The following is a 21,004-nucleotide window of genomic DNA, read 5'->3' as shown; positions in this document are numbered from 1 at the left end:
GGTATACCAACCTCTTTTTCTGGACATTCTACAGTATACCCACCTATCACCCAAAAAGGTCACTGGAATAAACAGGAGAGTATACCCACTTCCTTCTCAGCAACATACCCATCTACCAAGCAGTACACCTACCTCATTAACTACCACTTGCTTGAGAAATGTCTTTATAGCCAGTATGGACAGGAACTATTACAGCAGCCAATGATACTTTCAAGGTATATATGACTATGTATTGTGTCAACACAGGTTTAAAAAAATGTGAACCTATCCTTTAAACGGGAGCACAGGCAATCAACAATAGGGAACCCTGAGGTGACGACGCATGTAGACCGTAGTCAGGTAATTTGCAACTATTTTTGGTAGATTACCAAGAAAACCACATCAAATTTTGAGGACCACCTTGAGTGGTACTTTAACAACTTTTTATAGTTCTCTGCTATATTTCGATAAAGAAAATATGTTGCCAATTTGGATCTCCAAACACATCAAGAACCCCTACCTCACTTTGATAACATGTTCAGGGACAGCTAGTGAGATAAAAATTTAATAGTCATTTTTCGTCTTTAAACTTATAAATCAGTTTATCAGTTTAGTCAATGACTCATACACATAACCTGTGGCTATTCAATAAAAAAGACCGTCCACTTTTCTCCCAGGCTATCCCTGTTTTATTTTTATTTTTTGCTGTCTTGTTTCCGTGGTGCCATATGGTCTTACAATGGATGTGTGTGTGTGAGCTATGTTTAACAATGATGGCAAATTCTAGACTTCTGAGACTGACATGGCCTCAATGCATCATCTTTAAGATTTTTAGGTGACAAAAATACTAAAATGTCTATAATGTGTTGCACACAATGTCAGAACTTGTGATTTTGGCACATGGTTACCTTAAGACACGCTGGTTTCACTAAAGAGAAATGTCCCATTTTACCGGACCGCCCTGACCCTTTCCTATACAAGGTAAAGTGTATTGTGAGAGAATTGTGATTCTAAGTTAAACATTTAATGAAATGCAACATCCTACAACCACTTGTGTTGCTGTACCCTGTTTGTTTTAGCTTCTGTAGCCTACTTTATTACCAAAAAGAGAAAATTCAGCATGCCACATGGCTTTATTGTTGTGGGACCAGTGTTTTCTTTCACCTTTGGTGTGCCTTTACTAGTTTTCACCGACAAAAATAATGTTATATGTAAAGCTCATTTGTAGCAACGTGTTTGATGACTAGTTTTCAAGAGCCAAAGATGTAAAAACTTATGTCCAGTATTACCTGACTGACTTTCCCCTACTGTAGGCTCATGATTTCCACTTAACCACTTAGCTTAAGCCCTTATATGACGATGTAGTCTTAAGGCACAGTGGCTAACTTAAAATAGCGCTTACAGGTCTTTATATACCTTTATGTACGTATAGAGTGCTTATAAACGTTTGACCAGCTCGACCAAACAAGAGACGGTCCTCAAGTAACCACGACATCTTTTTTAACATATAACTGAACAATGAAACTACTTCAGACGAAAGTGTCTCGTGAACTAAACGCACGTCCTTTTAACCGTTCAAACCCGTCCAGACCTCCTCCTTCTTCTTCTTCTGTTGTGGTTAGATCAGAATCGCTTCTTTACTCATTGTCCACAGTGACGCTTGAGATAAACCCAAGCTCACCCAGAACTAGTATATCTGATCAATTCATCACCTCTGACCACAACATAAAGCGTGGAGGCCCTGTAGGTTAACATCTCGCCAACTGCTCATCGCCATGGAGGCTCGCGAGCGCTTTTCCTATCATCTCTGGTCGGAGCAGAGCCAAACTCAGACCAGATCAAATAAGATCACTGTGTAGGTTTTTAACAGCAATACACACTCACACAGACAAACACCGCACATTTACTCACACAAACACTCGCCAAACACTCGCCAAGCACTCACACACACACGCCCCACTCACACGCCATTCACACTATGAAGCAAGAATTTCCGGGTCAGGTTTTAAAGCTGAAAGCCGCAAGGAATCATGGGACATTGAAAGCATGAAATAGTTGGGGTGTCGCCCTCATGTGGCCATTCATGGAAATTACCCTCCCTTATTTCTCCTGTGTACTTAATATTTCTTGCATTTCTTGCATTACCTGTTACAGTCTCATATTATTTAAGAACCATATTGTTTGTTTAGATAGATAGATAGATAGATAGATAGATATTTATATTAACCTTTGTTCAGCCTTATCATCTCTGTTTTTAACTGTAAGTCTTTTTCTGTGTATGTGCAGACAGTGTATGTGCACACACTTAATTGCAAAGTCTTAGGGCTGCTGTAAAATGTTTGCTACTGTTTTTACTCACTATTTCTCTTTTATTGTGCACAGATATCTTAAATAAACAGACTATTTTTGCATTGATCTCAGCCTGCGGATGTTTTTGTAGCTTTCTATCCCAGTTGCATTGGTGTGCAGGTGTCTCTGCCGCCCTGTCTAGTTTACACACTTACTTGGTTATTAAAGCTGATTATAATTTATTTATTTTTTAAATCAAGTAATAAGTAATTGGGCCTGTATGAAGTAATACAAAAGAGGAACAATGAAGTTAAACAAACACACCAAAAAGTGATGTTACAACTAAATTATATAAGTATTTTTAGGTATTGTTTTGTTTTGATGCCTTCACAGTTCATGCTAAAGGTGGATTCAACAAAATGTTTATAAACAATTCAAAATAAATGAAACAGGGGCTCTCAGTTCAATATCATTCGGAATTATAACACAAAATCCCAAATAGAAAAAGTCATTTTACAGTATATTTGTAAAATGGATTACATTCAAATAAATATGGCGTGGGAAGGATTAATTTACAAAAACAAAAAGTGTTTTTAGGAGCAGCTACTCTTTTTTCTGAATTTCTGCTATTATGTATTTTAAAACATATAAAAAGTTCAGGAAAAAAAAATCTACCTGCAAGTTGCTCTTTAATTGACCGATAGTAAACACAGTGTTTTCCACAATCATAGCCATAATCATAAATGGCTGGAAAATACATAATGAGATCTAAATTAGTTTGCACTGATAGTATACATTTACAGTAAGTATATGGTTGTTTCTTCAGAACAGGTTTCCGGGAAAAGACAGCACTCTAGTGGTAAATAGATAAAAATAAATAAATAAAAAGTAAAATCTGCCATTTGAACTACGAGCAAGTTACAGTACATCATGTTTTTGAATAAAAGGCTCATAGGCCACCTGAATTACTGTAAAAACATAATCAGAACTTACAGTATTCACTACATAGTTGAAAAACAGTGGCTGAAACAACAGAAAATAAGACTTTTAATGAGTTTTTAATGAATCAACAGTGGTCATATATATGTACATACACACTTACACTCACACACAGACACTTTTGCACCTACTGTTTGGTCTGTTCTGTTGTTGAATTTGTTTATTCTATTCATTTTCTATAGTTGATTTAACCCTTAAAGGCCCAACCAGCTTCATATTAGCTTTAGCTGGACGGTGGACACCCTATATACAGCACATCTGTTGTATTTCTTTTACTGATCATTTGCCTGTATTGTCCCATTAATTTAACAGCTACATTGCCATATAATTTCAGGCTGTAGTGCTACAAACACTGAGTACTAAGCGAAACCACATATAAACCAAGAGGGTCTGTTGCAAAGGTAAGTCTTCATCAATAAGAACCAGTAAACATCAAGTGAAAAATCTTACTGCCTCCCATTATATACAGTATGTTGGCTTGCCTAGAACCCTTTGTTGTCGTCGACTGGTAACAGTGCTGTGTTAGGTTGGTTTTAAGCTGCATTTGTGTCTGTGGCAATTACCTAATCTAGCCTCCAATACCCTGTGGGGGTTGTGAGGTAATCTTGAATGGCGTAATAAGATTTCAGTGTGTACTACCACTATTGACTACTGCTAGACAGCACATTGAGTCTGAGGAGCCCTCGTCAACAGCAATATGTTGCACTTGGCTGCAGGAGGGAAACGGACATCAGACAGACTATGTGAGGAGGTGTGATTCCTTTAACAATGGACTAAAACAGGAACACTGTTACTGGACAGAAACAGTGGACCTCCGCCATCCTGCCATGGAGGGGTCAACTGCAAAAAAAGTGAGTTGTTTTCTTCCACCTTTACTGATGTCTGGTGAATGAGAGGTCATCGTCCGGTCTGGTGGCCATCTGTCACAGGTTCTGTCAGGCTGTAAGTGTAACCTCAATGAGCTTACAGTCAGGGTTTTTATTGAATTCTATATGTCTAATAGAGTTTCGATCTCTCTTCATATTATGTACATTATGGACAAAAATAACACACTATTGGTGGGACAATCTATCTATTCAGTTATTGAATCAGATGTCCAGAAATGTTTCAGTGCATTAAAGCATGAAACTGCTTTAGTTCAGTTTGATATAATACACAAAGGGGCCCTTGAGTATAGTAACCATCAAACTGACATGGTTGGAAACCAACATAAGTGCAAAATAAGAGCAAGCATTATGTTATACAGTGTCTCTCATATTAATAGTAAAATAGCCAGAAGCTCATTTTTCTATGCTACGCTCTCCTTATGGAACAACCTATCCGTGCATATTAAACAAAGATAGAGGTCATTTTTAAAACGAAAGTTAAGGAGGATTTGTGGGGAGGATTGATGGTTCACCTTTGAGGGAGGGAAGTTAAACCATGGGTTGTGAGTTGGACGAGGGTTAGACAGGTTTATAGTGACATTTGTGTGTTGTGTGCAATGATTTGCATGTTTCTATGTATTGTTTGTTGTTTCCATTGAGGGCCGCCTTGGAAATAAATGTTTTAAGTAATGTTTTAAGTGCTATCCTTAGGGATTTTTGTCTGATAATTCTCCTTTGAGTTGGTGTGCTTTTAAATTCCTAATAAAAAAACTTGAAGTTATACTAATGAATGTATTATTGCTTTTCATGCGTACTTAAATGGTCCATTGATTCTCAAATTATTCAGTGTACTTCAGAACAAAATCTTTACATTTTAGGGAGTTTCATGTTCCAATACATGTCAATACTGTTGATGTTTCTGAAGGTAAGATGATCTCAGACAGTCAGCAGGTGATAGAACAATTCAGAGTGTCTGTTCTGGAGAGAAAGAGGAGATTAGGTGGAGTGATTTTGCTGGGCTCCATCCCAGCCCTGCAGGCTCTGACTGGAACAATGGCTTGCATCAAGTCAGACACCCGTCAGGTTATTTGTCAGCTCAACCTCTCTGCAGGGGCCCGGGGAGGGACAGGATCTGGAGGCTTATGTCTGTGACAGGAACAGTAAAAGGCACAATCCCAAACACGGCTCTGAGCTCCAAGAATCCCAGGAGCAGAGCTCAGGGATCTTATGGTCAGCTACAGGGCAGTTTACAACAGAAATATATGACTTCGTCTGAGAAAGGCTTCCTCAGATCACTAACAACAGCGTCTACCATCTGTTACCTGCTCAATATGATCCCTTCCTCCTGGTTATCTGGTTTCAGTGGGTGTGGCAGGGAGCTATCTGCCTGATTGTCCTACAGTATGTCTATCCACTGTTGTACATTACATTCCCTTTTAATCACTGGTGGAACTTTGGTCATGTTTTGCCAAAGACAATCACTGTCTGGCCAGACCTATGTCACTGACAGAGCTGTTACATCACCTTCGTGCTACAAGTAAACACAGCTCACCTGCTTAAGTTACGCAGCGGGCACTGTCCCTTCCTGCTCTTACAGTATCTAATTATACCCTCTGTCCTATCAGGTGAAGATCAGAATAAAGACATTTTGATACATCACCGTTAACGTGTTTGGTTCAGCTGGTGGCTCTGAAATAATAATGTACGTGACAAATTACTAACAGGGTGCTTCTTCTTTTATATTATTTTACATGTTCTGATCAGCAGAAACCAGGATATGGACATCACAAAAAAGGTATCTAAAGAGAAAACATACTCTTAAGTTAAAACAAACACTTAATGATACTGATGATTAGAATATATGTTTAATAGAAGTGTCACTCACATGTCACCAATCAAATATTTGATTGCTTTATCTATGTGATCTCCCAAATTGATGAATAAGTCTATTAGAATGATTAACTGATCTATCAATCAAATATTTGATTAACAGTTTATTTGTATAGGCTAAGTACTTACCTGATTGTTCAAATTACTGTTGTTTTTTCCATTTTTTTACTTTGTGACTGAAATCTCACATTAACAACATTCAGTTGTGTCAAACGATAATATTAATCTAGATCAAACCTGATCAGTTAGAAGTTAACAGATGGTCAACAAGTAGTGATATAAGTTGTTTTGTGTTGCTCAGAGACGTCTGTTGGCCGCACATCTCTGTCCCATCAGTCCACAGCAGACTGCAGTGGTGACGAGCTGGCTCAGCCAAAAAAACTTAACGGTTCCTCAGTGGAGCCGCCAAGCTACCATAACCTGCACCGGGAACTGCTGCTCAGCCATAAACGGTACAGGAAACACCTCTCTCTGATCTTACCGTGGTCAGCATGAAACAGAGCTGTGCATGGTGGATTGTGTGTGTAACTGTGACTCTGACTGACCCTGCAGTGGCCTGCTGCTGGAGGAGAAACCAGAGCTGAAGCGAGTGTTGGAGCAGCGCAGACTGGAGCTCCATAAGGGAGAGGAGATGGCCCGACAGCAGCCCTCAGACCTGGAGCAGGAGCTCCGCAAGAGGCAGCAGAAGCTGCAAGAGGTACATAACAAACAGCTGAGAGACAATCAGTCATGAATAAATGAATGGTAAATACAAATAAATCCAAACACACAGGAGTTGTTTTCATTGTTACCACAAGGCTTTGGGCATAAAAGAGACTCTAAGGGCCAATATGGAGGGTAACGCAACATTTCCTCAAGTACAACACAAAGTACAATTTTAAGATGAAATTGAATTGAATGGATTTTTCATTGATAATATATATTAAAAAGTATATACATATATAGATAAATAATGCATGCACTCCGCAACCAGGAGGCATCACATATTTATACAATTTTGTCAAAAGGGTACAAAGCTGTATTAAGATGTGATGCTTCCTGGTGATAAGTGCATGCAGTAATACTCCCTTTTAACAATTCAATTTCACCTCAAAATTGTATTTAAGCACTGAATCAATGTACTTAGTTACCTTCCACTAATGACTATTGGTATTGGCCCTTCAGGTACTTTTACACTACTTGAGTATTTCCATTTTCTGGAACATTACACTTCTACTTTATTAAATTTTAAAGGAAAATATTGTGCTTAAAGGTCCAGTATGTAGGATTTAGGGGCATCTAGTGGTGAGGTTGCAGAACTGAAATTTGCTCCATGAGTCAGGAGTGTAGGAGAAGTGGCTGAAGCGAAAACACAAAAACATGAAAGGCCCCAGGCTACTGTAGAACGACATGGCGGCCTCTGTGGAAGAGGACCCACACCATATGTAGATATATATGTCTCATTCTAAGGTAACAAAAATACAAGGATTCTTATTTACAGGTGATTATACACTAATGACAACATAGCTGTGAATATAATATACATCCATCCATCCATCCATTTTCATCCACTTATCCGATGCCCAGTCACAGGGGCAGCAGGCCAAGCAATGCACCCCAGATGTCCCTCTCCCCAGCAACGCTTTCCACCTCCTCCTGGGGGACCCCAAGGTGTTCCCAAATGAGATATGTAATCCCTCCAGTGTGTTCTGGGTCTGCCTGGGCCCCCTATCAGTGGGACATGCCTGAAACACCTCCAGCGGGAGGTATCCAGGACACACCCTGATCAGATGCCCGAACCACCTCAACTGATCCCTTTCAACGCAAAGGAGTAGCGGCTTTACTCCGAGCTCCCTCTGGATGTCTGGGTCCTTACCCTATCTCTAAGGCTGAGCCCAGCCACCCTACAGAGGAAACTCATTTCGTCTGCTTGTATCTGCGATCTCATTCTTTCGGTCACTACCCAGAGCTCATAACCATAGATGAGGGTTGGGACATAGATGGACCAGTAAATCGAAAGCTTTGCCTTCTGGCTCAGCTCCCTCTTCAGACATCACTGCAGAAGTCGCAGCAAACTACCGATCCATCTCACACGCCATCATACACTTCATCCATTATATACAGTTTTTGCCAATAGATGCCCCTCAGTCATACACTATAGACCTTTAATATTTCACTACCTGACAGCTGAAGTTTCAAATTTAGATTTCGTTGATACACTTATAAATACACTGCATTGTTAAAGGTGAAACCAGTGTCTCCCAAATTTTTTGTCTTTGACCCCTTAGAGAAAAGCACCAAACGTTTCAGATGGCTTCATTTAAATAACAGTTCAACATCCAAAGAGGTCAAATTATTCAGTATTTCGTTAAAAAAAGCAAAGGTGAGTGAACAGTCCAAAAGAGCAAAACAAATGTGTGTAGCAGAACTTTGTTTTTTCTTCTTTCTTACTGGTTTCAATAGATTTATCTTGTGATCCCTACACCAGGGACACAACCCCTAGGCTGGAAACCAACAACTACCCGTGTATATAAGTAATTATTAGCAACACCTTTAAATCTGACTGTGTTTATGCCAAAATACTATTTAACCACGGTGACTCAAATTTTGTTACCATACTGCCCTTAGTCTGGACTAACTGGATGGTGTATGACACTGGCTGGCTGAGAGCTGATTTGTCTTTTGTCTCTCCCAGTATGAGCAGGAGGAGATCAGGCGGCGAGAGAACCAGCAGAAGATCCCAGAGTTTGTCCGTGTGAAGGACAACCTGAGGCGGACACAGACGTCTGAGCAGTGAGGCCCCACGGCTCCCATCAGCCCCTGCAGAATCTCACCATAGTGGCCCTATCTTCATGTTCACTGTTTGCTGAGTTACACATAAAAAATCAAATCAGACACCAGCTCACTACACATCTCTTAGTGAATTTTAAATTACATTTTGAGACATCAGAATCTGTGTGAGGAATCATGCGTACCAGAAAACACATATTTAGAAAATCTTATAACTCTGTCACTGTTGTGTTTCTGATGAGGGAGTGGAAGTGCTCATTTTTTATTCACAATTATGTGTTTGAAGGAAAGAGGATGGATATTTTTTATGTTTTTTTATGGTCATTAATTTTTTTTTCAACTTCTCATGCCTCCTCTTGGATTAAAGAAGTATCAGGCTGTTTTATTGTTTTTTGTGGAGAGGTCACATAAGTCAAATTCTATAAGACCACTACATGATTATTAACAGAGACATTTCTCAACAGAGCTGTAATGATAGAAATCCCCCACAAGTGTGCATGTCTGTGTATTTGTTCCTGTCATGACTTTTGATTTTTAGTGTATTTGCCGTGTGATGTGGAAATAAAGGCTCTATGGTTTGCAGAGATGTGTTGTTTGTTGGACACAATGCAAAGCACTGGGGGCTGATTTGCATGCAGCTCTTCTCCCCGAGGACTCTCACGCTTCTTTCACATGGATATGGGACTTTGTTTAATTAGCTGATCTTTTCATTCCATCACGGGATGAGAGGAGAAAGCACAGGCCATCTGGAGGAGGCTTTTCAGGATATAGAGGCTAGGAATCCTCAAGGGCCTGGTTAAGGCACTGGAAACATTTGGGATGGTCAGGGAAGCCACCGACTGCAAGCAAATAAAAGTAGCCTGTTTGTTATATCAGAGTTGCATTTGGATTACTTTAGTAGCTCATACACAAATTAGACACAAATTGCGACATGTACTCAGTGTTGTAAGACATAATCAGATCTTCTAAGTCAATATATTCAGCAAAATAAAGAATCAAAAGTAAAAATACTTGCATTTTTCTGTTGTAGCTCATTGAGGTGAAGCTGATTTTAACTACTTTATATACTCTTAGCTCAATATGTAACAGCACACGATATTGTCTGTCAAGAGTGCTGGTTTCATTTCAACATCAGGGGTGGACACATATAAAACTGAGGTGTTGGGGGTCCCCCACCAAACAAATTCTGATCATCAAACACTTAATTTCCTGTATTTCGGTAAACTGATTTTTTCATTTTTCTGGATAACTTCATGATGTAAATAAATTTAATTGTGTCAAAATAAAAGTCCTCTACAACTGGCATGTTTTTTTGGAGGGGGAAAATGCACATGTTCAGAATCAGAATCAGAATCAGAAATGCTTTATTGATCCCCGAGGGGAAATTATTTATGTTACAGGTGCTCCTTCATATTCATATTGAGGGGGATGTGTCCTTTACCCACTCACCCACCCCGAAATCTACACCAATGTTGTCCATGCTCATAAGATCTAAAGCTTAATCTGCAAATTAAAAAGAAACAGTGGCTGTCAAATTAATGTACTGGAGAAAAAAGTATGTTTCCCTCTGAAATGTGTAGGAGAATTACTTGTCAAGTAGCATAAAAAAGAAATACTCATAAATGTTTATCAAATTTGTACAGCAAATGTTACTCTTTACAACTGCACATGATATAAAAAATTAAATAAGGCAAAAAGTTACAACATCAACTTCAATTCTGAGCATCAAACACTTAATTTTCTGCATTCTGGTGAATTTGTATCCACCAATTTGTGCATTTTCTGTATACCTTCATGGTGTAAGTATTTCTAATTATGTCAAAATAAAAGCCCTCTACTACTTTTATGTTTTTTACTGGAGGGAAAAAATGCACATGTTCTAAATACTGAGGGGAGTGTGTCACCTACGCATCCACCCCCTGAAATCTACACCAATGTTGTCCATGCTCATAAGAGATTTATAATTTCCCCTCAGGGGATTAATAAAGTATATAAAATCAAATCAATCAAAATTAAAAATTAAATCTTAATCTGCAAATTAACTAGAAACAGTTGTGGTCAAATAAATGTAGTAGAGTAAAAAGTATGTTTCCCTCCTAAAGTAGAAGAATTAGTTGTCTACTAGCGTAAAATAGAAATACTCATATAAGTATACAAATTTTGAACTTACATACTTACGTATTTGAGGAAATGTTACTTTTCACTACTGTTTGTGTTACAGAAAATAATAATAAATGAATAAACAAGGCAAAATATTACAAGATCAAAATGAACAAATTAAACATCAAGCTATATTTTATATATATGTGCCTGAACAGAATGTATGCTATCAGCAATCAAAAGTAGTAACATCTGTCTCTAAAATATAATTAGGCAATGTTTTAATGTATTTTTGGACTAGTAACTGTAACAGTGGCTGTCAAATAAATATAGTTGAGTAAAAAGTACAACACTCCCACTGAAATGTAGTGGAGTGGAAGTAGCCTGTTAAGTAGCATAAAATAGAAATACTCATAAAAGTATATCAAATTTGAATTTTTATGTTGCCTGTTCTTGGGTGAATGTGTGGCTCATCTTGTCCCAAACACCCCTCTTTGGTCTTTTTTCATCATGATGGCGGAAGGAAGAGGTGACTGTGGTCTTGTTCACCACCACCACTTATTCACTTACTCACCAGCTGTCCTGGGTTTTACCAAAACTCCTCTCCCTCTGCCTATTCTTCTTTTGTGCCTCTGCTCAAATTAAAAGCCCCTCAGTGAGTCGCGTGCTGCGGTGTCAATACGCAGAGCGTGTCTGGAGAGCAGCGTCGGACCAAACCATTCCAAAATGACTCTGGGGAGTCCCGCGGCACCACTAAATGTACATTTCCCCGTTAAAAAAATTACGTAAGTGAAAATGAATCATCTTAAGAGAGTATACAGAGCAAACAATACGTCTTGGAGTAAATATAAGGAGATATTTGTCAGCAAATAAACACTTTAGCTGAAGTCAGTTAAGCGCTCCCCCCTCACCGGGACAATGGATTTGACTGAAACAGATGTCCCAAGCGTCGCTCTCTGACCAGAGAAAGTCTGAACACCTCCTGCTGCTGAGAGGATGCCGTAGAGGAGCAAATATACTCTATTAGGTGAGTACACCAGACTTTCTGTAAGTAATAATATTATATACAAAGAGAAAACATTAGAATAACCAGTTCTAAGCGAGGGTGAAGTGGATGAGGCGAGGGATGCTGTTGTAAGTCGGTAAACTTTAGACAGCCGTTAACGTTATAGGTTAGCTTAACTCAGTTTGCTATTTGGGCTGTATGTAACTCTTCAAACATGTCATTAAGACAAGTGTTCACTCTTTTTCAGTGTTTTGAGTACATTTACTCAAGTTGTGTACCTAACTACAATCATGAGGTACTTGTAATTTAATTGAGTATTTAATTTTCTGCTACTTTCTTCTTCTTTAATACCTAAAATCAGAGGGAAATATTGTACTTTACCCCACTACATTCATTTGACAGTTATAGTTAGTAGTCACTTTACATATTAAAATGTTAAATGCAAAACATAAAAATATGATGCACATATTTTTGGTACTGTATGTTTCTTTTATAGATAATACCTCTACTTTTATTTAAGTAAAATCTGACATGCATGATTTGAAGTGGAATATTTGCAAAACTTTGTTAAACATCTGTTAAATAAAGGTATCCTTATACAAACAATCAAAACCCCTCCACATTACAGCAATCAGACTAAGTGAGTATGATTAATGAAAACAAACCAGCTACTATCTGGAAGACTGTGTTGAGTCACTTGCAGTTCAATCACATGCTCTGTGTCGCGCCGTGAATATGAACAGGTTGCTTTCACTGACAAACAACTCCTCAGGATTTATGTGGGGCGGCAGGCTGGTTGGTGGCAGTTGTTTGTGCCCACAGGAGCTGAATAAACACAATCTCCTACAGTCCACATGTTGACAGGCATGCAGTGCTACTGTGGTGCTAAAGACAACACCTCAGTGTTGCTGTGCCCCTGGAGTCCCCCCTGGTCTTTTGTAAGCGGTGGGTAGTGTGGGTGAAAAGCTGGAACCACATCCTGCTAAGAGCCTGAGATGACCATCAGTGTCCATTCAGAGGCCTCAGAAATGATGACTCAGAGGGACAAGGTGTCATGATCCCCAGTCAGCCCTTCAGCCTGTGGAGAACAATGGAGCATCTCTTCTTGCCCTGTGTATTTACGCTGTCGTTGGGCTGTGACAGAGCTTGTGTGTCTGGCCAGCATATGGCCTCCAGAGAGCAGGCCGATATGGTGCTTATTACCCCTGTATTGTCTCTGCAGGAAAACTAAGACCCCTGCACTCCTTAACAATGTTGATCTGACAAAGGAAAGAGGCTGAAAGTGTTTGAGTATTTGATACAGACTGCTCATAACCTTGGCTTTTTATGTCATCACAGCCACTTGACTGCATTTTGCTGCAGTCTGTGGAGCTTCCACACTCAGCACTGCTTCTTAAGACAAAGATCTGACTCCAGTGACGTGCTTTGTAACACAACACTTTTTTTTCCTCCTGCCGCTCCCCCACATTGATGCACTTCTCTTCCAGCAGCCCATATTGTGCTCACAGTGGATTCATTTTGCTGAATGGATTTTGGCTTTTCATCAGACTCTGAAATAAGGCATGCTGTAAAGTCGTTTGGTTTCTTCCATAGTATCAGCATTCAGTGGAGAGTCTTAATTACAGGGTTTGAACAGGCCTCGGTCTGGTTTCAGGCATCCCTCACTGTTTCCTCGGCGAGGCTGGTCCCCATCGGTAATTCCAGGGCCGACCACAGTGGTAATGAGCGCGGCGGTGGTGGCTGCATTCCAGGAGATCGCAGCTCCAAAGGCTCATGGGAAAGGGTGGTGGGGGAAGTCTGTGAGACAGTGAATCCACATCATGATCTCTTGCAATAAACACCCCACTTCCGTAGATGTTACTCTGTCACGGTCTGCTGAACAGCGAGGATGGGTGGGATGGTCAGCTCCCATCCCTTACACTTTCCTAGATAGTCGTCATTAGCAGTGATCACATATGCCGCAATTAAGATGTTATGACTACATCAATCACGCTGGGTGGAGACTGCTATCAGCAGCTATCCCTCCAGGAAATGGATTGCTATTCCTGTTACACTCAATCAAGAGAAAAAGTATTATTTTTTGGCTCTCTGCAACAGTATGATTTCAACGCTGCCATGTCTCCAGGTTTTTATGAAAGCTATGACAAATGGCATCAACGTCTTGGCAATAAGCTGCAACTTCTACTGAGATCTGCTGTTTTACGCGAACCCACCCTCCCACCCACCCACTCACTCACTCACTCACTCACTCAGCCTAGACCTCCGACCACAGACTCTTGTGAAAGTCTTCAGAGAGTTATGGGGTGTAAGTGGGTAAATCCCACATTACCCTGCCTGTCTCTGATTACCGGACTGGATTTTTGTTGACGTCTTTAGGTTTAGATTGCTGCAGCATGGAGCCATGTGTCTGAGAGTACAGCAGGCCTCGACCTTGCACAGTAAAAACTCAGCACTCTTCCTCTCCCCACCTCTCACTGCAGCCTTGTCTCAATATTGGCCCAACAACGCTGCTCGGGCCTGAAGCAGAGTTGTCAGCAGATATTGCGCCCACAGCAGATTATTGAGGCTGGTTGGTGGATACAGGGCCTTTGTTGCAGTGTTGTTTTACTGACTCAAGCTGCCCTGTGCCTCATTGTGCTACATGGCTGCTCATAGCTGCGTCAGTTCACATGAGTTGTGGAATTGAATGGGTCAGGCCTATGGGACGCATAATAATATCCTGTCTATCTGTATCCTCCCGGTCCATACAGGAAAGGGCCTGATACCAATCTGCAAACATAGAGGATGAGACGAGAGTTGAGGATTACACACAGCCGCCTTAGAAACACACTCATGCATGTGGTGTCTGTTTTCATCTCACCTTGCCCTTCCCCTTTATTCCTGACACATCATTTACTTCTTACATGAGTCTTGGTTGCATGATATTAATACAGAAACTGCCGTAGGAGTCATCAAGTTCATGAACTATCATTTTATGAATGTGTGGCATTGAAGCAATAAGTGAGGCTAATAATATCCTGTAATCATGTTAGTGCCTGTAACGCTGTCTCTTGTGATCTGCTGGCGTTCTTTAAAAAAAGCCTAGGGTAGAGGCAGGCATGTGAGATCCAGAAAAAATTAATTGACCTAAAAAACTGGAAATAAGTGCAGTAAGTTCTCTCTCTCGTCTCATGGTGATATCACCAAAACAGACCCCCCCCCCATGCTGGGTTTTAAAAGCCCCGTCTTATTCCTAAATGTTATCTCCAATTTGTTGTCATTGTTTTCCTCTCCTGGCTGTCGTTCCTCTCCGCATCTCGTTTTTTTGTTTATTATCAGTCAGGTGTTTGGTGGACAACAACAATGGAACAGAGCAGGCCATAAACATGCCTGTTTGTGAAAGTGTGTTAGTGAAATGGGCAGCGTTGCACAGGAGTCAGCAGGGACCTTGTGATCTGATGCTGTGCAGACAAACCCAGCATTGAGACATTCTTCCACTTCAAAGCCCCCAGAGGGTTTTCTGGACACTGGTTGAATGGGAGCGAAGGGAGGGGTTGCGTGGGGGGAACAGGTGCAGTCCATGAGTGGGGTAATTCCTGCTGCCATCTGCTTTTTTTTTCGGGGTCTGGGCTCTTTAAACGCCCTCTGACACGCCTCATGGCGACACGCTCCCCTAGCCAGCCGCACCATGCCCCGTCACCATGGCACCACGATTCGGATTAACCCCTGAACATGTGCCGAGTCAACCGTGGGGGTCTGCCTCTTTTGTGAGGGAGCATGAGAAGGAGAAAGAGGTGGAGGAGGAGGAGGAGGGAGATGGAGAGCTGCATGGATAAGTGTGTGAAAGGACACTCGCCGGCTTTTCACTTTTGTTAAGTAAAGCAGCAGGAGGGAGTGTGAATGAAGCCATGTGGTAGGAAGACAACAGGGGAATCTGAAGTCTTAGAAGTGATCAATCTAATTTTCAATAATCACTGTGAAATGTCCTTATTTCAACAGGTACTTCTAAGAACTGAAGAGCAGACAGTCAAGATGACGGCCATCGAGAGTAAAGAGGAGATCAGTGACACTGACAGTGGGATTATCGTGCACTCTGGTAAGAACATCAACACAAAATACAGAATCTGATTTCCACTTATGTCATGTAAAGATTCGACTTGCATAATCAATGTAAAACACAATGATACTCCTGATATTCAAACAGCAAGCTAAGGAAATGTTGCATGTCATATTGTTATATTTATTTATTCTAACAACACACCACCAGCTCATTTTAAGATTATTAAACATTTAAGAAAAAGTCTTGAATAAACTAAATAAATAATCAACAAATTGCAATAAATTCAAGGCAGATGTAAATTTTGATTAACTTTATCATCCCAAAGGAAATTAGATTCACAATGTAGGCACAAAAAAATAACACTTCATATATGTTTGTTTATAAATGTAATGCCAGATGGGATGAAAGAATTCCTGGGTCATCTGTAAGAGGCATATAAATTATATATAGTAGAAATTTCTATGGCTGATACAGATCCTGATGAGGAAAGCCTGATCTGATCTCTTCTGTGTTCACTGCAGGTCCAGACAGCCCCACGTCCCCGGTGAAGGACCTGACCACCAACACCAGAGCCCTGAAGCTGAAGCACCAGTCTCTGGAGGAGCGTCTGGAGCTCTGCCTGCTGGAGCTCAGGAAGCTCTGCATCAGGGAGGCAGTAAGTATTGTGTAGATGATAACATGTACACATTATCAGTGTATTATTTTATGCTTTGATTAGTTAAAATGAACTTTTCAGTACTTCCAAATGAGCTGCTGATGTGCAGAAATGCATTTCATTACTTTTTTGTAACACTTTTACTTTGAATTCACAGGAGCTGACAGGTAAACTGCCCTCAGACTATCCTCTGATGCCCGAAGAGAAGCCACCTCGCATCAGAAGGAGAATTGGAGCCTCCTTCAAGCTTGACGAAGGTCTGATCCATCTGGATAAACAGGTGCGGGCCTCCATCAGTGTTTAAAGGCAGAGATTAAGCAAAAAAGACTTCAAGTCATCAGCCAAAACTAAATGTTAGCATTTATTCTTGACCGTAGGATTCAGAGTTGCAAGTGCTGGAAACTGACTTGGCCCTGCAGCGGCAGATTTACGAAGCGGCCCGCAAGCTTTCCCTGGAGGACAATCTCAGTAAGCCACAGAGGAAGAGCCGGCTGCAGCAGTGCAAGAGGGAGGAGAAGAAGGTGAAGACGCTGCAGGAGGCCGTTTTCCAGCAAAGGATCAAAAGCGAATGCAACTCACCATGCATCAGCATCTCAGCCAGCCAAAACAAAGGTGCTTGACACTGCTGCCCTCCTCAGGCCAAACTGTGCACTGCACTCATGAACACATACAGAGGGGGTTTGATGCACACTTTTAAAATGTTTCCTTTCCTGTTTGCAGATCTGAGCATGTCTGATGACAGTTCCCTGTCTGATGTGGTGGCCCTGGATGATGGTGAGTGGGGAGTACATTTATACATGCTTTGATTTAAAACATACAATAAAACAAAGTATGAATTAGAAAGATATTTGTGACAGATGATGTAGATTGGAGATATTTTGGAGCAGCATGATACAGAGCGTTTGATGTTGTCCGTGATCTTCCGCAGATGTGGACTCGCCCATCCCTCTGTCTCCTCCAGTGATGGGCACTTCCTATTCAGACCCCCTCCAGCTGTCAGCCACGACTCTTCAGTCGTCCTTACAATCATCAAGCCAGCTCAGTGTGGAGTACGAGCGCTCTCCCATCCAGAACTCTCCTTGGAAAGAGTCGAGTCTGGATCAGCCCTACCAGAAGGCCACAAAACCTCTGTCTGCTTGCAGCAGCAGGTCCAGGTAAGAGTCTGAAGTGTGATAGCAACACATTGAATACACAACTACACCATGTAGAGTGTGTCTCAACATCATTATAAGACAGAAAAGAAAAAGAAAAACACAAAACAAAACAAGGGGATTACTGTCAGTATTCAGTCTGTGTGACGCTGTACTTCTGCCACTGGCTCGCCTTTTATGAGGGGCGGCACAAGGTTCAGTAAAGGTACCACCTACAGGACGTATTGCATATCTAACATCACCCTTTCTTTTTTTGTCGTGTGCAGTAGTCCAGCAGGAACCCAGGTGTCTGCAGAGACCAGCATCATTCCTCTGTCTCAGTTTATAAAGAACGCAGCCCTGCGTCACAACCACTCCACCAGCGCCCCCTCCACCCCAGAGCTGCATGTACGCCGACAGTACTCCCAGTCCTTCAGGTATACAGAGAAGTCAGATAGTACTCTAATCCACAAAGAGTATGACTGTGTGTGTGCTATAATTTTACATTCTTTCTATGTGTGTCTCCTCAGACTTCCTAAAAGTAAGACACCTGCTGACAAGGAGTGCCTCAACTCAGAGAACAATCGAGGGCGAGCCAGGCTGCCCCAGCGGTGCTGCGTAACTGACTTTAAGGTGCGCTCTCCAGAGTACTCTCCCTTGCGCCCTTACCAGTCCAGCTCAGAGGACAGCAGCTCGGAGCACTCGTCCTCCTCCTATATTAGCTCTCCAGGCAGGGACAGACCCACTGAGATTCCGAAGCTCTGCCCGCCGCCTTATGGATTCCACTTTGGCGCACAAAAGAAAGGGCTCTCCAGCTTCTCCAGCTCACATAAGAACAACAACCAGTCTCAGCCCAGCCCAGGCTACACCAGGGCAATGGCAGAAGATGGCCCCCTCTCCCCTCAAGACCTGGACATGGGAACGTGCTTCATCTCCTCCCCTCCTCCTGTGACACACATCCCTCAGCAAAGACAGTGGCAAGAGGGAGCATCGTCTCCGAGGAGAATCCTAAAGCCCCCTCCACCTTACACCAGGCTGGTGCGAACGCCCTCACTGAAGGAGTACCCGAACCACGCCATCAGACTGATGCCCAGGGAGATCGTGTCAGAGGAGTTGAAGTCCTGGCATCAGAGGAATCAGCTGCAGAAGTTACGTCCGAGCTGCGTGGATCAGCAGAGCCCCCTGAGTGTCAAGAGCCCCACTTCACCTCATCTGCCTCCATTTAAACAGGTTGGTACTGGTATTGATATAACACTAAAATAGGCTGCTAACACGAGAGTTTTAATATGTATCGGTGCTGCAGCCAGTTTGTTGATTATTATCAGGATGAATCGATCGTTTGCTCTATTAAAAATCATAAAATCAGTAAAAAATGTCCATAGCAGTGTCCTGGTGTCACAGGTGACGTCTTCAAATGTCTTGGCTCATCTGAACAACACTCCAAACCCTCCCAAATATTCAGTTTACAGTGAAGTTAAAGGAGCTGTATGTGACATTCAGAACATTAATATGGCAGCAAACAACTATATGCTATGTAAAAATATAGTGGAGTAAGGGCGTCCTGAGAATAGATGTATAAAGAGAATTGGATACAATGTTGGAGGTGTGACAGTCATTCCTATAAAATTTGCTCTGTAGTGCACAAAGCCAAAAAAGCTTGATTTCCGCTGTTGAAATGACCTGGATCTTGCGCACTGTGGAGCCCATAGAGCACTGTAACTGGAGACATGAGTTGGCCTAGCGTGGCCAATTGGCTAACTTTGGGTTTAGCCCTCTGCTAACTTGAACTTACAACTTGACTGTTATCAGACCAAATGGATCAAATCCTGATAGTGAAACAAGTCATTTCATGGTGGTTGAGATGTTCTATAAAATAAATCAACTAATTTACAGATGTCTCTTTCACAATGTAAGTCTATGAGAAAGACACTTCTTAGGCTGAATGGCATCACATGACATACCCCTACGTTGTAATTCGACATTCAACCAATCTGTAAAATTGACTTTAAAGCCTGGCGCTGTTCCTGGGGGCTTGGTCGAGTAGAGAATGAAGTCACGCTCCTTCTGTGTGCATTGTATTTCGAGCTTCTCTGTTATTTGGTGTGGTAGAGGATCCAGCAGAATGTGCGTGTTAGTGCATGTGGGTCCCTGTGTGTGTAACCCACTGGCTAGCTAATAGACTTTTTCACAGCAGACATTTTGACATGTCATGATAGAAAAAACGTAGGTGTATTTAATTACATTAATCATGCTGCTGTTAGCATCATTAGCAGCTAGCTGCTGGTATAGACACCTCCATGTTGAGAGCTGAGTGCAGACAACATGTGCAGCTCTTTTAAGACAGAGAAAAGCAACAAATCCTGGTATTTGAGAAGCTGGAACCAACAAATTTGCTGATTAATGTTCTTTTGCTCAACTAATTGTATGTACAGTATATTCATGTACAAAATGCATAACTTGAACACTGATTTCATGACTGTCCTCACAGGGTTCGGGTAATGTGATCCTCCAGAGAGCTGCAGACGGGACTCCAATGCAGTGGTTCATTGCAGAGGATTCTGAGATCGTGAGCCAGGTGTAACTCGAGACCTCTGCTCCTCTGCAGTGTGTTCAGTAGGATGTGTTTATTTATCTCTGTATTTATTAAGACTCTCTGTGAGATTGTGTGTTGACATGATGCAGAAAACATGGAGCTATCGGTGCCCCGATGAGCACACTTCTCTCTCGTCTTTTAATTTAAAACTTGTAAGGTGTAATGGCAGTTTTATTTATTTTAAATTGTTTTCTAATAGATGTTTCTAAACCTCCTGAGGTGAATTTAGGTTCTTACAAAAACAGATTTTAAAACAAACTTGCTGTGGTTTCAGTAATTTCTTTGTGTCCGGCACACATTTTGCACATGAAATTAATCTGCAGTAGTTTTCAAATAAGCTTTTTCATTCCTAATATAATTATTAATATTCTACTTTATTTATCTGTGAAAGTTTCTCCCTCGCAACATGAAGAATTATTACTAAAATGTTGATACACCTTTTAAAATGTATTGCTCTTCTTTATGTAGTTAAAATTTAACATCTAGCCATGATGTGAAGTGAGCTGAATTTTAACGTTTGCCATTAACTCTTAATAATTAATCACTGATGCCTTAAATGGTGGTTTGATGAATGTGTTCACTGCAGTATGGTGTTTTCTTACTAACCAAGTGATTGTATCAGTTTTGATATGTTTTGTATATTTATAATAAAAAAATACAGTTGAAAGTGTGTGGCTTTGTTGTCTTAA

General features: G+C 41.2%; 2 protein-coding genes and 1 non-coding gene across 4 annotated transcripts; 2 read left to right on the top strand and 1 right to left on the bottom strand.

The window, feature by feature from the left end:
* Positions 1-1,597: 1,597 nt before the first annotated feature.
* LOC117259007 (small Cajal body-specific RNA 2) lies at positions 1,598-1,966 on the bottom strand. The gene has a single exon (XR_004501809.2).
* A 1,966-nt stretch (positions 1,967-3,932) lies between these two features.
* LOC117258030 (protein FAM107B) lies at positions 3,933-9,374 on the top strand. Of its 2 annotated transcripts, none has more exons than XM_033628493.2 (5): positions 3,933-4,118; positions 5,901-5,928; positions 6,325-6,475; positions 6,576-6,720; positions 8,698-9,374. In XM_033628493.2, the coding sequence occupies exons 1-5, from the start codon at positions 4,095-4,097 to the stop codon at positions 8,797-8,799; spliced, it is 450 nt and encodes a 149-aa protein (XP_033484384.1). In that variant the 5' UTR covers positions 3,933-4,094; the 3' UTR covers positions 8,800-9,374. The 2 variants fall into 2 exon arrangements, with proteins under 2 accessions (XP_033484384.1, XP_033484383.1); XM_033628492.2 differs by having other exon boundaries at positions 5,898-5,928.
* A 2,471-nt stretch (positions 9,375-11,845) lies between these two features.
* inavaa (innate immunity activator a) lies at positions 11,846-20,985 on the top strand. Its single transcript, XM_033628469.2, has 10 exons — positions 11,846-11,919; positions 15,877-15,973; positions 16,459-16,592; positions 16,750-16,872; positions 16,970-17,204; positions 17,313-17,366; positions 17,521-17,746; positions 18,010-18,159; positions 18,253-18,952; positions 20,211-20,985. Exons 2-10 carry the CDS (start codon positions 15,910-15,912, stop codon positions 20,301-20,303), a joined length of 1,779 nt encoding a protein of 592 aa, XP_033484360.1. The 5' UTR covers positions 11,846-11,919; positions 15,877-15,909; the 3' UTR covers positions 20,304-20,985.
* The last annotated feature ends 19 nt before the right edge of the window (positions 20,986-21,004 follow it).

The sequence above is a fragment of the Epinephelus lanceolatus genome, chromosome 8, assembly GCF_041903045.1.
Source record: "Epinephelus lanceolatus isolate andai-2023 chromosome 8, ASM4190304v1, whole genome shotgun sequence".
NCBI lineage: Eukaryota > Metazoa > Chordata > Actinopteri > Perciformes > Serranidae > Epinephelus > Epinephelus lanceolatus.
The sequence above is the reverse complement of the archived record's forward strand: the minus strand, read 5'-3'. Positions and strand labels throughout refer to the sequence as shown.

Excerpts from the sequence above, each read along its gene's own strand:
- inavaa (XM_033628469.2), top strand. The coding sequence starts at position 15,910 with ATGACGGCCATCGAGAGTAAAGAGGAGATCAGTGACACTGACAGTGGG. Across the intron at positions 16,873-16,969 it reads TGATCCATCTGGATAAACAG|GATTCAGAGTTGCAAGTGCT; the intron begins GTGCGGGCCTCC and ends TCTTGACCGTAG. Across the intron at positions 17,747-18,009 it reads GCTTGCAGCAGCAGGTCCAG|TAGTCCAGCAGGAACCCAGG; the intron begins GTAAGAGTCTGA and ends TGTCGTGTGCAG.
- LOC117258030 (XM_033628492.2), top strand. The coding sequence starts at position 4,095 with ATGGAGGGGTCAACTGCAAAAAAA. Across the intron at positions 4,119-5,897 it reads AGGGGTCAACTGCAAAAAAA|CAGAAACCAGGATATGGACA; the intron begins GTGAGTTGTTTT and ends TGTTCTGATCAG. Across the intron at positions 6,476-6,575 it reads CTGCTGCTCAGCCATAAACG|TGGCCTGCTGCTGGAGGAGA; the intron begins GTACAGGAAACA and ends CTGACCCTGCAG.